Source organism: Ranitomeya imitator, chromosome 9 (assembly GCF_032444005.1).
Source record: "Ranitomeya imitator isolate aRanImi1 chromosome 9, aRanImi1.pri, whole genome shotgun sequence".
Taxonomy (NCBI): Eukaryota; Metazoa; Chordata; class Amphibia; order Anura; family Dendrobatidae; genus Ranitomeya; species Ranitomeya imitator.
In genome coordinates, this window is record NC_091290.1 from 114,140,925 (window position 1) to 114,156,633 (window position 15,709).

Sequence of the window (15,709 nt, forward strand, 5' to 3'; positions counted from 1 at the left end):
ATCATGCTGATTGACTGCCAACGTCATGCTGATTGACTGCCAACATCATGCTGATTGACTGCCAACGTCATGCTGATTGACTGCTGATGTCATGCTGATTGACTGCGGATGTCATGCCGATTAACTGCCAATGTCATGCTGATTGACTGCCAACGTCATGCTGATTGACTGTGATGTCATGCTGATTGACTGCAATGTCATGCTGATTGACTGCCGACATCATGCTGATTGACTGCGGATGTCATGCCGATAGACTGCCTATGTCATGCTGATTGACTGCCAGCTCCATGCTGCAAAACTACAGGGAGCCAGCTGTCATCAGCATGATGTCGAAAGAACAGGAGCGGATAGAACAGACGGGTAATTGCTAACTAGTTAGCAACTAGCTGTCTCTTAATTATTTTTTTATATAAGCCAAAAAAACTAAGTCCTGGATAAGCCCTTTGTGCCTTCTTATTAAAAGGATTTTTCTATCATTGTGATCTTGATGAATTACTCTCATCAGTTGCTGGGTATGAACCGTGTACAGAGCAGAACATCACCATCTCATCATCTGCGCATTACTGCAGATCAACTACTATTACGTGAATAACTTGTTTTAATCACTGCAGACCAATTTGAAGAATTTATATGTTGTAAATTGTGTTTCGCTCTTTTATTTGATACCTTTAAACTGACTTTACTTGTATGCAAAAGAAATACAGGGGACAATTTGACCTTGCACAAAGTAGGGCAACCTCAGCAGTACTTGTATAGACATGCGATTCATTATCGGAGAGGTACTGCACTGTCAGGCTGGTGGACAAGCTGACCCAGGTGGCAGTCCTTAGATTCTTGTCTAACACAAGCAAAAATGCCCAGACAGAGTGCTGAATCCTCATATCATAGGGGAACTCTCCTTCTATCCAAGTGTCAACACATGTTTTGAAAGCAAAGTCCCAGCTGTAAATAATTAAGTTTATAAAAGTGACAGTAACTTTGTATATCTGTGATGAAACTGCAGCAATGGTATTAATATACCATAAAGGTACATGTGCATTGTTTTATATGCAAACAATGTAATTTACCTATCAAAGTAAAGATGGAAATAAATTGATAATATGGATAATATGATATTAGTACATATCACTCTCCTGCTGAAATTTATGATAATAAAACCTGGCAACAATGTAATATTCATACCTACAGTATAATATATAGTAGTCTCTCAAGGTACAATATTAACCCCTTTACCCCCAAGGGTGGTTTGCACGTTAATGACCGGGCCAATTTTTACAATTCTGACCACTGTCCCTTTATGAGGTTATAACTCTGGAACGCTTCAATGGAGCCTGGTGATTCTGACATTGTTTTCTCGTGACATATTGTACTTCATGACAATGGTAAAAATTCTTTGATAGTACCTGCGTTTATTTGTGAAAAAAACGGAAATTTGGCGAAAATTATGAAAATTTCGCAATTTTCCAACATTGAATTTTTATGCAATTAAATCACAGAGATATGTCACACAAAATACTTAATAAGTAACATTTCCCACATGTCTACTTTACATCAGCACAATTTTGGAACCAAATTTTTTTTTTGTTAGGGAGTTATAAGGGTTAAAAGTTGACCAGCAATTTCTCATTTCTACAACACCATTTTATTTTAGGGACCACATCTCATTTGAAGTCATTTTGAGGGGTCTATATGATAGAAAATACCCAAGTGTGACACCATTCTAAAAACCCCTCAAGGTGCTCAAAACCATATTCAAGAAGTTTATTAACCCTTCTGGTGCTTCACAGGAATTTTTTGAATGTTTAAATAAAAATGAACATTTAACTTTTTTTCACAAAAAATTTAATTCAGCTCCAATTTGTTTTATTTTACCAAGGGTAACAGGAGAAAATGGACCCCAAACATTGTTGTACAATTTGTCCTGAGTATGCCAATACCCCACATGTGGGGGTAAACCACTGTTTGGGCGCATGGCAGAGCTCGGAAGCGAAGGAGTGCCATTTGACTTTTCAATGCAAAATTGACTGGAATTGAGATGGGACGCCATGTTTCGTTTGGAGAGCCCCTGATGTGGCTAAACATTGAAACCCCCCACAAGTGACACCATTTTGGAAAGTAGACCCCCTAAGGAACTTATCTAGAGGTGTGGTGAGCACTTTGACCCACCAAGTGCTTCACAGAAGTTTATAATGTAGAACCGTAAAAATAAAAAATCATATTTTTTCACAAAATTATCTTTTCGCCCCCAATTTTTTATTTTCCCAAGGGTAAGAGAAGAAATTGGACCCCAAAAGTTGTTGTACAATTTGTCCTGAGTACGCTGATACCCCATATGTGGGGGTAAACCACTGTTTGGGCGGATGGGAGAGCTCGGAAGGGAAGGAGCGCCGTTTGACTTTTCAAAGCAAAATTGACAGGAATTGAGATAGAACGCCATGTTGCGTTTGAAGAGCCACTGATGTGCCTAAACATTGAAACCCCCCACAAATGACACCATTTTGGAAAGTAGACCCCCTAAGGAACTTATCTAGAGGTGTGGTGAGCACTTTGACCCACCAAGTGCTTCACAGAAGTTTATAATGCAGAGCCGTAAAAATAAAACAAAATTTTTTTCCCACAAAAATTATTTTTTTAGCCCCCAGTTTTGTATTTTCCTGAGGGTAACAGGAGAAATTGGACCCCAAAATTTGTTGCCCAATTTGTCCTGAGTGCGATGATACACCATATGTGGGGGAACCACTGTTTGGGCACATGGGAGGGCTCAGAAGGGAAGGAGTGCCATTTGAATGCAGACTTAGATGGAATGGTCTGCAGGTGTCACATTGCATTTGCAGAGCCCCTAATGTACCTAAACAGTAGAAACCTCCCACAAGTGACATCATTTTGGAAACTAGACCCCCTAAGGAACTCATCTAGATGTGTTGTGATAGCTTTGAACCCCCAAGTGTTTCACTACAGTTTGTAACGCAGAGCCGTGAAAATTTAAAAAAAAAATCTTTCCCCCCAAAATTATTTTTTAGCCCCCAGTTTTGTATTTTCCCGAGGGTAAGAGGAGAAATTCGACCCCAAAAGTTGTTGTCCAATTTGTCCTGAGTACGCTGATACCCCGTATGTTGGGGGAAACCACCGTTTGAGCGCATGGCAGAGCTCGGAAGTGAAGGAGCGCCATTTGGAATGCAGACTTAGATGGAATGGTCTGCAGACGTCACATTGCGTTTGCAGAACCCCTAATGTACCTAAACAGTAGAAACCCCCCACAAGTGACCCCATATTGGAAACTAGACCCCCCAGGGAACTAATCTAGATGTGCTGTGAGAACTTTGAACCCCCAAGTGTTTCACTACAGTTTATAACGCAGAGCCGTGAAAATAAAAAATCTTTTTTTTCCCCACAAAAAATATGTTTTAGCCCCGAGTTTTGTATTTTCCCAAGGGTAACAGGAGAAAGTGGACCACAAAAGTTGTTGTCCTATTTGTCCTGAGTACACTGATACTCCATATGTTGGGGTAAACCCCTGTTTGGGCACACGGGAGAGCTCGGAAGGGAAGAAGCACTGTTTTACTTTTTCAATGCAGAATTGGCTGGAATTGAGATCGGACGCCATGTCGCGTTTGGAGAGCCCCTGATGTGCCTAAACAGTGGAAACCCCACAATTATAACTGAAACCCTAATCCAAACACACCCCTAACCCTAATCCCAACAGCAACCCTAACCACATCTCTAACCCAGACACACCCCTAACCCTAATCCCAACCCCATTCCCAACTGTAAATGTAATCTAAACCCTAACTGTAACTTTAGCCCCAACCCAAACTGTAGCCCTAGCCCTAGCCCTAACCCTAATCCTAACCCTAGCCCTAACCCTAACCCTAGCCCTAACCCGAGCCCTAGCCCTAACCCTAGCCCTAACCCTAACCCTAGCCCTAACCCTAACCTTAGCCCTAACCCTAGCCCTAACCCTAACCCTAGCCCTAACCCTAGCCCTAACCCTAGCTCTAACCCTAGCCCAAATGGGAAAATGGAAATAAATACATTTTTTTAATTTTTCCCTAACTAAGGGGGTGATGAAGGGGGGTTTGATTTACTTTTATAGCGGGTTTTTTAGCGGATTTTTATGATTGGCAGCCGTCACACACCGAAAGACGCTTTTTATTGCAAAAAATATTTTTTGCGTTACCACATTTTGAGAGCTATAATTTTTCTATATTTTGGTCCACAGAGTCATGTGAGGTCTTGTTTTTTGCGGGACGAGTTGACGTTTTTATTGGTAACATTTTCGGGCACGTGACATTTTTTGATCGCTTTTTATTCCGATTTTTGTGAGGCAGAATGACCAAAAACCAGCTATTCATGAATTTCTTTTGGGGGAGGCGTTTATACCGTTCCGCGTTTGGTAAAATTGATAAAGCAGTTTTATTCTTCGGGTCAGTACGATTACAGCGACACCTCATTTATATCATTTTTTTATGTTTTGGCGCTTTTATACGATAAAAACTATTTTATAGAAAAAATAATTATTTTGGCATCGCTTTATTCTCAGGACTATAACTTTTTTATTTTTTTGCTGATGATGCTGTATGGTGGCTCGTTTTTTGCGGGACAAGATGACGTTTTCAGCAGTACCATGGTTATTTATATCTGTCTTTTTGATCGCGTGTTATTCCACTTTTTGTTCGGCGGTATGATAATAAAGCGTTGTTTTTTGCCTCGTTTTTTTTTTTTTTTCTTACGGTGTTTACTGAAGGGGTTAACTAGTGGGCCAGTTTTATAGGTCGGGTCGTTACGGACGCGGTGATACTAAATATGTGTACTTTTATTGTTTTTTTTTTTTATTTAGATAAAGAAATGTATTTATGGGAATAATATTTTTTTTTTTTTTCATTATTTTGGAATATTTTTTTTTATTTTTTTTTACACATTTGAAAATTTTTTTTTTAACTTTTTTACTTTGTCCCGGGGGGGACAATACAGATCGGTGATCTGACAGTGTGCACAGCACTCTGTCAGATCACCGATCTGAGAGCAGTGCAGGCTGCTTCACAGTGCCTGCTCTGAGCAGGCTCTGTGAAGCCACCTCCCTCCCTGCAGGACCCGGATCCGCGGCCATCTTGGATCCGGGGCTCGAGCAGGGAGGGAGGGAGGTAAGACCCTCGCAGCAACGCGATCACATCGCGTTGCTGCGGGGGGCTCAGGGAAGCCCGCAGGGAGCCCCCTCCCTGCGCGGTGCTTCCCTGCACCGCCGGCACATCGCGATCATCTTTGATCGCGGTGTGCCAGGGGTTAATGTGCCGGGGGAGGTCCGTGACCGCTCCTGGCACATAGTGTCGGATGTCAGCTGCGATAGGCAGCTGACACCCGGCCGCGATCGGCGGCGCTCCCCCCGTGAGCGCCGCCGATCGCGCTGGACGTACTATCCCGTCCATGGTCATAGGGGCCCACCCCACATGGACGGGATAGTACGTCCGATGTCAGAAAGGGGTTAAATGAGTATTCTAGGCAAAAAAAGCTAAAGTAGCTTGATACAGTAAGCTATAATCTAATGTTCCTTATTATGTTCTAGGGTCTATTGAGACTGCAGAGCATTATACAGTGCCTTGCGAAAGTATTCGGCCCCCTGGAACTTTTCAACTTTTTCCCACATATCATGCTTCATCCATAAAGATACCAAATGTAAATTTTTAGTAAAGAATCAACAACAAGTGGAACACAATTGTGAAGTTGAAGGAAATTTATTGGTCATTTTAAACTTTTGTGGAAATTCAAAAACTGAAAAGTGGGGCGTGCAATATTATTCGGCCCCTTTAACTTAATACTTTGTTGCGCCACCTTTTGCTGCGATTACAGCTACAAGTCGCTTGGGGTATGTCTCTATCAGTTTTGTACATCGAGAGACTGAAATTCTCGCCCATTCTTCCTTGGCAAACAGCTCGAGCTCAGTGAGGTTTGATGGAGATCGTTTGTGAACAGCAGTTTTTAGGTCTTTCCACAGATTCTCAATTGGATTAAGGTCTGGACTTTGACTTGGCCATTCTATCACCTGGATACGTTTATTTGTGAACCATTCCATTGTAGATTTTACTTTATGTTTGGGATCATTATCTTGTTGGAAGACAAATCTCCGTCTCAGTCTCAGGTCTTTTGTAGACTCCAACAGGTTTTCTTCAAGAATGGTCCTGTATTTGGCTCCATCCATCTTCCCATCAATTTTAACCATCTTCCCTGTCCCTGGTGAAGAAAAGCAGGCCCAAACCATGATGCTGCCACCACTATATTTGACAGTGGGGATGGTGCAGGGTGATGAGCTGTGTTGCCTTTACGCCAAACATATTGTTTGGCATTGTTGCCAAAAGTTCGATTTTGGTTTCATCTGACCAGAGCACCTTCTTCACATGTTTGGTGTGTCTCCCAGGTGGCTTGTTGCAAACTTTAAACAACACTTTTTATGGATATCTTTGAGAAATGGCTTTCTTCTTGCCACTCTTCCATAAAGGCCAGATTTGTGCAGTGTACGACTGATTGTTGTCCTATGGACAGACTGTCCCACCTCAGCTGTAGATCTCTGAAGTTCATCCAGAGTGAACATTGACCTCTTGGCTGCATCTCTGATCAGTCTTCTTGTTTGAGATGAAAGTTTAGAGGGACGGCCGGGTCTTGGTAGGTTTGCAGTGGTATGATACTCATTTCATTTCAATATGATCACTTGCACAGTGCTCCTTGGGATGTTTAAAGTTCTGGAAATCATTTTGTATCCAAATCCAGCTTTAAACTTCTCCACAACAGTATCACGGACCTGCCTGTTGTGTTCCTTGGTCTTCATGGTGCTCTCTATGCTTCAAAAAGAACCCTGAGACTATCACAGAGCAGGTGCATTTATACGGAGACTTGATTACACCCAGGTGGATTATATTTATCATTATTAGGCATTTAGGACAACATTGGATCATTCAGAGATCCACAATGAACTTCTGGAGTGAGTTTGCTGCACTGAAAGTAAAGGGGCCAAATAATATTGCACGCCCCACTTTTCAGTTTTTGAATTTCCACAAAAATTTAAAATAACCAATAAATTTCATTCAACTTCACATTTGTGTTCCACTTGTTGTTGATTCTTCACAAAAAATTTACATTTGGTATCTTGAAGCATGATCTGTGGGAAAAGGTTGAAAAGTTCCAGGGAGCCGAATACTTTCGCAAGGCACTGTAAGTGTAAGTTGAATGATAAAGCTCACCATGTGAGATGGATCCTCTAAGCCTTAGGTCTGAGTGGGTACATGGAGTCCGAGTACTGATGCAGCAGGCATCAAGGAAGGCATGTTGGCAGCTAGGACTTGGCACACTCTGTAGCAGCAAGACGGATGAAGTGGACCCAGCAGGGATGGAAGCAAGTAAAGCACAGTATGCACAGAAGGTGGAGTACAACTAACAGAGATCCAGAAGCTCAATCCCAAGACACAGGTGTATGAATCCTCAATGTGTGTCAATTGGCCTCATATAGGTCTAGGGAGATGATGTCATTGATCCACTCCGAGCAACCGGCAAAACCTGACGTAGTGCACAACAGAGTGGGAGTGGACACAGGAGAAGGGAGAGGAGCCTGGGATACCCAAGACAGGTGTATAACAGTGAAAACAAAGACTCACCTCAGTGCTCACCTGTCCCACCACAGCTTCCATTGGCTTCTTATTTCCTTTTGCACAATGCGCAACATCTTCTGCCTCCATTTTCACTCTGCTCCCCGACTTCTGGGACCGAATAAGCCTCTGCAAGTGATATGAACACCTAACACAATAAATAAATACTTTCAGAGTAAGTTGTCTTGCGTGTGTGTACTTGAGGAGTAACACTGTATTTGGCCATTATATGTCTTGTATCCTGTATTTTCACCAGTTTTCTCCTCTGTAGGCTCCTGCTCTAATTTTCAGCTTGTTTTCAGGTAGTAGGTGGAGAAGAACTGCTATGAGATTTCTCAAAGACAGCACACACCTACATGCTCTTTTTTTCTGTAGCACAGACAGAAGCAACAGCACCATAGAAAATATACAGCAGTACTGAGCTTTGTTGCTGTGAATCCAGCACTGAAGTGAAATACATTTGCTGAAAGCTGCAACTCAATCTGCCTGTGTCTGTTTGGTCTTTTACTGTGCTTTTCACTCCTCCCCTTCTTCTCTCTCCATAGAGTATAATGGGAAGTGTAATCTGACACCTCGCTGTGCAGCCAGTCTGTGCTGCTTCCACTGAATGGGATAGCAGCTGCTTTTGATGACAAATTAAGGAGTCAGGGAGGAGGGTGAGAAGTGAGTCATAAATGGGCAAGAAAGCAGATTTCTCTAAAATCGAAAATATATTACAATGTTTCACATATTTAATTGTACCAAAACTTGATGCATTAGATAAGACAGCGTAGGAAACTAGGTGGTATCTCCAACGCAAGAGGGTCAACAATAACCCATAACAGTCAAAAAAGGACATGCCCATCCTCGACAATCCAGAACAGTGGGGTTCTTGAGGCCTTAAGTTTTTATAGAAAGTCTTTGTAGAGGAGCTAAAATTTGGGTTATTTTATAATTTTGTCCAACGTGGAACATTATTAAAGTACGTAAATCAGTTTTTTAGGGAATTAGTCTTCAGTTCTCTAAAAATTGCATGTAAGTAGTGATGGGGAAATGAAGCATGAAGTGTAATGTATATTTACCTTATTACATACACACAGATACAAGTGAGAGGCGTACCTACAGCAGCAGCATGCACAACTGCAACGACATGAGCGCTACTGAATGGAGCCCCGCCCACCCATATGGCAAGCCCCGCCCACCAATGTCAAGCCACGCCCAGATATCACAGAAAGCCAGGAGATTCACTACCAGAAATCATGTAACCATAAGAGTGGCTCAGGTTACAGCAGGATTTGCATAAGCAGCGTTTTTTAGTAAATTCCTTATTCGTGGAATTTAGTTCACATGAAAGGGAGGCCAACCTCTCTAATCAAAAGGATTTCCATACAACTCTGCAGCAGCAAATACACCATTTACATATTGCCCCTCTACATTTTTTGGTTTTAATGTTTTTTTCCCCTTTAAGAACGTGCTGCGGACATAATGTTATTTTGCCCAAATTTGTACTTGTCTGTTCCATGAACAGTACAATGAAGTGATGGATTGAAATCCTTGAAAACTGCGACTCTGCTTGTGTCTTTATTGTGAAAGCAACAAGTAAACCATGCATTACGCCTGTCCAAGGCCCCGCTATTGTTTAGTAACCTTAAACTGTCAGAGCCTTGCCATTACAAACAAAAAAAAAACAGGACATATTTTATTTCAATCGTTTCAAAATTGAATGTGAGATACAGATACATTTTACATGAAATTACATTTCTCTAACAAATTAAAATAAATGTTTTGCGGTAAACCATCTAGTGAGAATTGATACAAATTCTAGACATAATTAGTGCAGGTTATTAGAATTAGTTTCATAGATATTTCTATTCTGTTCTATTAGTATGCAAATGGAAAATATAAAATTAACAGTGTGCATATATATATATATATATACAGTGGGGCAAAAAAGTATTTAGTCAGTCAGCAATAGTGCAAGTTCCACCACTTAAAAAGATGAGAGGCGTCTGTAATTTACATCATAGGTAGACCTCAACTATGGGAGACAAACTGAGAAAAAAAAATCCAGAAAATCACATTGTCTGTTTTTTTAACAATTTATTTGCATATTATGGTGAAAAATAAGTATTTGGTCAGAAACAAACAATCAAGATTTCTGGCTTTCACAGACCTGTAACTTCTTCTTTAAGAGTCTCCTCTTTCCTCCACTCATTACCTGTAGTAATGGCACCTGTTTAAACTTGTTATCAGTATAAAAAGACACCTGTGCACACCCTCAAACAGTCTGACTCCAAACTCCACTATGGTGAAGACCAAAGAGCTGTCAAAGGACACCAGAAACAAAATTGTAGCCCTGCCCCAGGCTGGGAAGACTGAATCTGCAATAGCCAACCAGATGGGGGTGAAGAAATCAACAGTGGGAGCAATAATTAGAAAATGGAAGACATACAAGACCACTGACAATCTCCCTCGATCTGGGGCTCCACGCAAAATCCCACCCCGTGGGGTCAGAATGATCACAAGAACGGTGAACAAAAATCCCAGAACAACGCGGGGGGACCTAGTGAATGAACTGCAGAGAGCTGGGACCAATGTAACAAGGCCTACCATAAGTAACACACTACGCCACCATGGACTCAGATCCTGCAGTGCCAGACGTGTCCCACTGCTTAAGCCAGTACATGTCCGGGCCCGTCTGAAGTTTGCTAGAGAGCATTTGGATGATCCAGAGGAGTTTTGTGAGAATGTCCTATGGTCTGATGAAACCAAACTGGAACTGTTTGGTAGAAACACAACTTGTCGTGTTTGGAGGAAAAAGAATACTGAGTTGCATCCATCAAACACCATACCTACTGTAAAGCATGGTGGTGGAAACATCATGCTTTGGGGCTGTTTCTCTGCAAAGGGGCCAGGACGACTGATCCGGGTACATGAAAGAATGAATGGGACCATGTATCGTGAGATTTTGAGTGCAAACCTCCTTCCATCAGCAAGGGCATTGAAGATGAAACGTGGCTGGGTCTTTCAACATGACAATGATCCAAAGCACACCGCCAGGGCAACGAAGGAGTGGCTTCGTAAGAAGCATTTCAAGGTCATGGAGTGGCCTAGCCAGTCTCCAGATCTCAACCCTATAGAAAACCTTTGGAGGGAGTTGAAAGTCCGTGTTGCCAAGCGAAAAGCCAAAAACATCACTGCTCTAGAGGAGATCTGCATGGAGGAATGGGCCAACATACCAACAACAGTGTGTGGCAACCTTGTGAAGACTTACAGAAAACGTTTGACCTCTGTCATTGCCAACAAAGGATATATTACAAAGTATTGAGATGAAATTTTGTTTCTGACCAAATACTTATTTTCCACCATAATATGCAAATAAAATGTTAAAAAAACAGACAATGTGATTTTCTGTATTTTTTTTCTCAGTTTGTCTCCCATAGTTGAGGTCTTCCTATGATGTAAATTACAGACGCCTCTCATCTTTTTAAGTGGTGGAACTTGCACTATTGCTGACTGACTAAATACTTTTTTGCCCCACTGTATATATATATATATACACACACACACACACATTATATATATATATATATATAAATATATATAAGTCTATTTACAGTATATATTTTGTATGTAGTGTGTGTATACACATCTATATATATAATCGTCTAAGGTCCATTTCCGTCTGTTTGTCTGTAACGGAAATCCTGCGTCGCTAATTGGTCGCGCCCCACCGGCTGCGTCCAATCAGCGATATTGGGGCGGGATTTAAACACCGCTTCACTTTTTACTATTGATGCTGCCTATGCAACATCAATAGTAAAAAGATATAATGTTAAAAATAATTTTTAAAAAAATGTGATATTCTCACTTTCCGGTGTCCCCGGTAGCTTTTCCCGCTCCTCGTGATGCTCCGGTCCCAGTAATGCTTTGCGGTAATGACTCCAGATGACGTAGCGGTCTCGTGAGACCGCTACATCATCACGGGTTATTGCCGCAAAGCATCACTGAGAAAGGACCTGGCGGGAGCATCGCTAAAGGCCTGGGCTGGATCCGGGTGAGTATATAACTATTTTAAAATTTAATTCTTTTTTTTTACAGGGATATGGTACCCACACTGCTATATACTACGTGGGATGTGTTACATAGTGCGTGGGCTGTGCTATATACTACATGGTTGTGCTATATACTACATGGTTGTGCTATATATTATGTAGCTGTGTTATATACTACATGGCTGTACTATATACTACGTGGGCTGTGTGATATGCTACGTGGGCTGTTATATACTACATGACTGTGCTATATACTACGTGGCTGTGCTATATACTATGTGGCTGTTCTATATACTATGTGGGCCATGCAATATACTATGTGGCTGTGTTATATACTACGTGGCTGTGTTATATACTACGTGGCTGTGTTATATACTACGTGGCTGTGCTATATGCTGCGTGGGCTGTGTTATATACTATGTGGGCTGTGTTATATGCTACGTGCGCTGTGCAATATACTATGTGGCTATGTTATATTCTACGTGACTGTGTTGTATGCTACGTGGCTGTGCTATATGCTATGTGGGCTGTGTTATATACTATGTGGGCTGTGTTATATGCTACGTGGCTGTGCTATATACTACATGGCTGTGTTACATACTACGTGGCTCTGTGCTGTATACTACGTCGCTGTGCAATATACTACGTCACTGGGCAATATACTACGTGGCTGGCCAATATACTACATCACTGGGCAATATACTATATGGCTGGGCAATATACTACGTGGCTGAGCAATATACTATGTGGCTGGGCAATATACTACGTGGACATGCATATTCTAGAATACCCGATGTGTTAGAATCGGGCCACCATCTAGTCTATATATGTAATCACCTAAGGTCCATTTCCGTCTGTTTGTCAGTAACGGAAATACCGCGTCGCTGATTGGTCGCGCCCCGCCGGCCGTGACCAATCAGCGATATTGGGGCGGGATTTAAACACCGCTTCACTTTTTACTATTGATGCTGCCTATGCAACATCAATAGTAAAAAGATATACAGTAATGTTAAAAATAATTGAAAAAAAAATTGTGATATTCTCACCTTCTGGCGTCTTCAGCAGCTTTTCCGGCTCCTCGTGATGCTCCGGTCCCAGTAATGCTTTGCGATAATGACCCCACGAGACCGCTACATCATCACGGGTTATTGCCACAAAGCATCACTGGGAAAGGACCTGGTGGGAGCATCGCTAAAGGCCTGGGCTGGATCCGGGGGCCGCTGGAAGGTGAGTATATACGGTAACTATTTTTAAATTTTAATTCTTTTTTTTTAACAGGGATATGGTGCCCATACTGTTATATACTACGTGGGCAGTGTTACATACTGCATGGGCTGTTCTATATACTAAGTAGGCTGTGCTATATACTACATGGTTGTGCTATATATTACGTGGCTGTGTTATATACTACGTGGCTGTGCTATATACTACGTGGGCTGTGTTATATGCTACGTGGGCTGTTATATAATACGTGACTGTGCTATATACTACGTTGCTGTGATTATATACTACATGGGCTGTGTTATATGCTATGTGGGCCGTGCAATATACTATGTGGCTGTGTTATATACTACGTGGCTGTGTTATATTCTTCGTGGCTGTGCTATATGCTATGTGAGCTGTGTTATATGCTATGTGGCTGTGCTATACTACTACGTGGCTGTGTTACATACTACGTGGCTGTGCTATATACTACGTGGGCTGTGTTATATGCTACGTGCGCTGTGCAATATACTATGTGGCTGTGTTGTATGCTACGTGGCTTTGCTATATGCTACGTGAGCTGTGTTATATACTACATGGGCTGTGTTATATACTACGTGGGCTGTGCTATATGCTACGTGGCTGTGCTATACTTCTCTGCTGTATCTGTGCATCATGAGTCGTGGTATGTGTTAAAGGGGGGGCCCACTGAGACTCTTTTGCCCGGGCCCTCAAAAACCTGGAGCCTGGCTGGATGTGACCAATCAGCGACAGGCGCAGTCCGGCAGCGAATTGGCGCTGGATTTGAACCATGCTTCGCTGATTGGTTGCGCCCGGCCGGCCAAATCCTGTGTATTCATTGCATTATTCTTAAATCTTCATAAATAAATAACAGTAATAAATAACAGTATGTTACCCCCCAGAGTAAATTTCTCCATTGTACCCTCAACATGCATGGTGTGATAACACTTCTGTACCCCACCTCTAACCCACCGGCAAAGTATGGTGTCCCCTAATACAGTATGATGCTCCAGTTGTGATCCCCACACAATATAATGGGCCCCACATAATCCTCCATACAGAATAATGGACCAAACTAGTCCTTCATACAGGATAATTGCACCAAATAGTCCTCCATAACGTACAACGGGCCCGACATTAAAAAAAACACCTCTAATTTCTTTGCTGCTCTTATCTCGGCAGTGTGCGCACTTAAGCTCTTCACTGCTAGGCAATGAGGGTGCAAAATAGTGACATCATTGCACCCGCTGCACTGAGACATCAGATGCAGAGGGAGAATGATGGGGGAGGGAGCGTATGGCTTCCCTCTTAGATATGGGTTTCAACCGTATAGGCATCCAGGATGCTGATACAGTTGGAAGTGTGATGCCAGGTGGAATGGGGGGTGCCGGTGATGCGGGTCAAATCTAATCACCTTGTGGGCCAGAGTTTGACATTTATTCTGTATCTAGACGCCCAAACAAAGTGACTTGCTGGAGCCCCCCTTACAGCGAGAATTTGGAGGAGATGCCAGAGTTACCCCACCTAGCTACACCCTTGGGGCATGCAAAAAATATTAGCCCATACTTTCATTTTATGGATATGTCTAGAGGTTCGTATGCTCAACAGTGGACCATCCCAAGAGTTTGCACAGTGTGCAAACAACGACTTGTGTCATTTTGTCTTACACTTACAGTATACACAGAGTAAACTATATTATCATCCATATATATATATATATATATATATATATATATATATATATATATACATATATAGTTATGTGTATAAATGTATTGCCTTTGTGGGAGGCAAGATACCCCATTTATTTTACATTTCTTTGTCTTCTTCAGCATGTGCAGCTTATTCATAGGAATACAGACTTCACACATTTTCCATGAATGTATTTTACACTTGCTTCAGTGGATTCAACTATTTTTATGTAAATGGAACAAACAAACGAAGAACGTTGCTCAGATGGTACTGAGAGAAAAACGTATACTCAAAAAATGTATCTGAATTCTAGAGACAAGGGAATCAATTTCCAAGACCCTATCTCAGCATCAACAGTCAATGGTAGTAGCCCCCATTTCTCTTGGGCTTCTGTGCGGCTGTACACGTTGCACCAATGGTGTGCCACCCCTTGGTAAGACAGTTAAAACGTTGTCCTTGACTACTTAACTCTAGGCATCAGGAATATAAAGTTTAACATGGACCCCTTTAAGCCTAGTGGCCTATGCCCAGATTTTAATATTGAGGATACCACTCAAAAAAAATGGAAAAAAATTGTTATATACCGTATTTTTCAGACTATAAGATGCCCTTTTTCCCCAAAATATTTGGGAGGAAAATGGGGGGTGCATCTGTGTAATGCAGGCTTACCAGGGGGAGGGGAGTTGCGGCAGAGTTGTGGCGATGCTGCGGCGGTGGGCGGTGCACCTGAGCAGGGTCCCTTCTTCAGGATGTCGGTGGCAGTAATGTGGCGACGTCGCGGCCCGGTGTCCACGGTGAGCAGAGTCGAGTGCATCACCGGTTTCCCTGTGGCGATCTTCCTGAAGCCATCCTCCTGATGCTGTGGGCTGCCGGAGGCTTCAGGAAAATGGCCACCGGAGGCCGCGCGTGCTCAGATTGAAATCTCAGTGGCCCATGGCTTCAGGACGATGGCCACGTGTGCTCACTGTACACACCAGGCTGCGGCGTCGCCACATTTCTGCCACCGGCATCCTGAATAAGGGACCCTGCTCCTGCTCTGCCTCACCGCCAACACCGGACCCGCAGCATCGCACCCGGGGACTGCAGCGTTGCCTCGCTTCTGCCGCCGCCAGCTTCCTGAGGAAGGGA

The 15,709-nt window shown here is 42.5% G+C and overlaps 1 protein-coding gene across 2 annotated transcripts in view; it reads right to left on the reverse strand.

Annotated features, from left to right (window-relative positions):
• The window catches only part of C9H16orf78 (chromosome 9 C16orf78 homolog), a 56,811-nt gene that overhangs the window by 38,645 nt on the left and 2,457 nt on the right, over positions 1–15,709 (reverse strand). The window contains exon 2 of one of the 2 annotated variants that reach the window (XM_069739995.1): positions 7,641–7,760. The exons of the other annotated variant lie outside the window; for it this stretch is intronic. Coding sequence (XP_069596096.1) covers positions 7,641–7,760 — 120 coding nt within the window. The remainder of the gene's footprint in view (positions 1–7,640; positions 7,761–15,709) is intronic. 2 annotated transcript variants of the gene reach the window in all.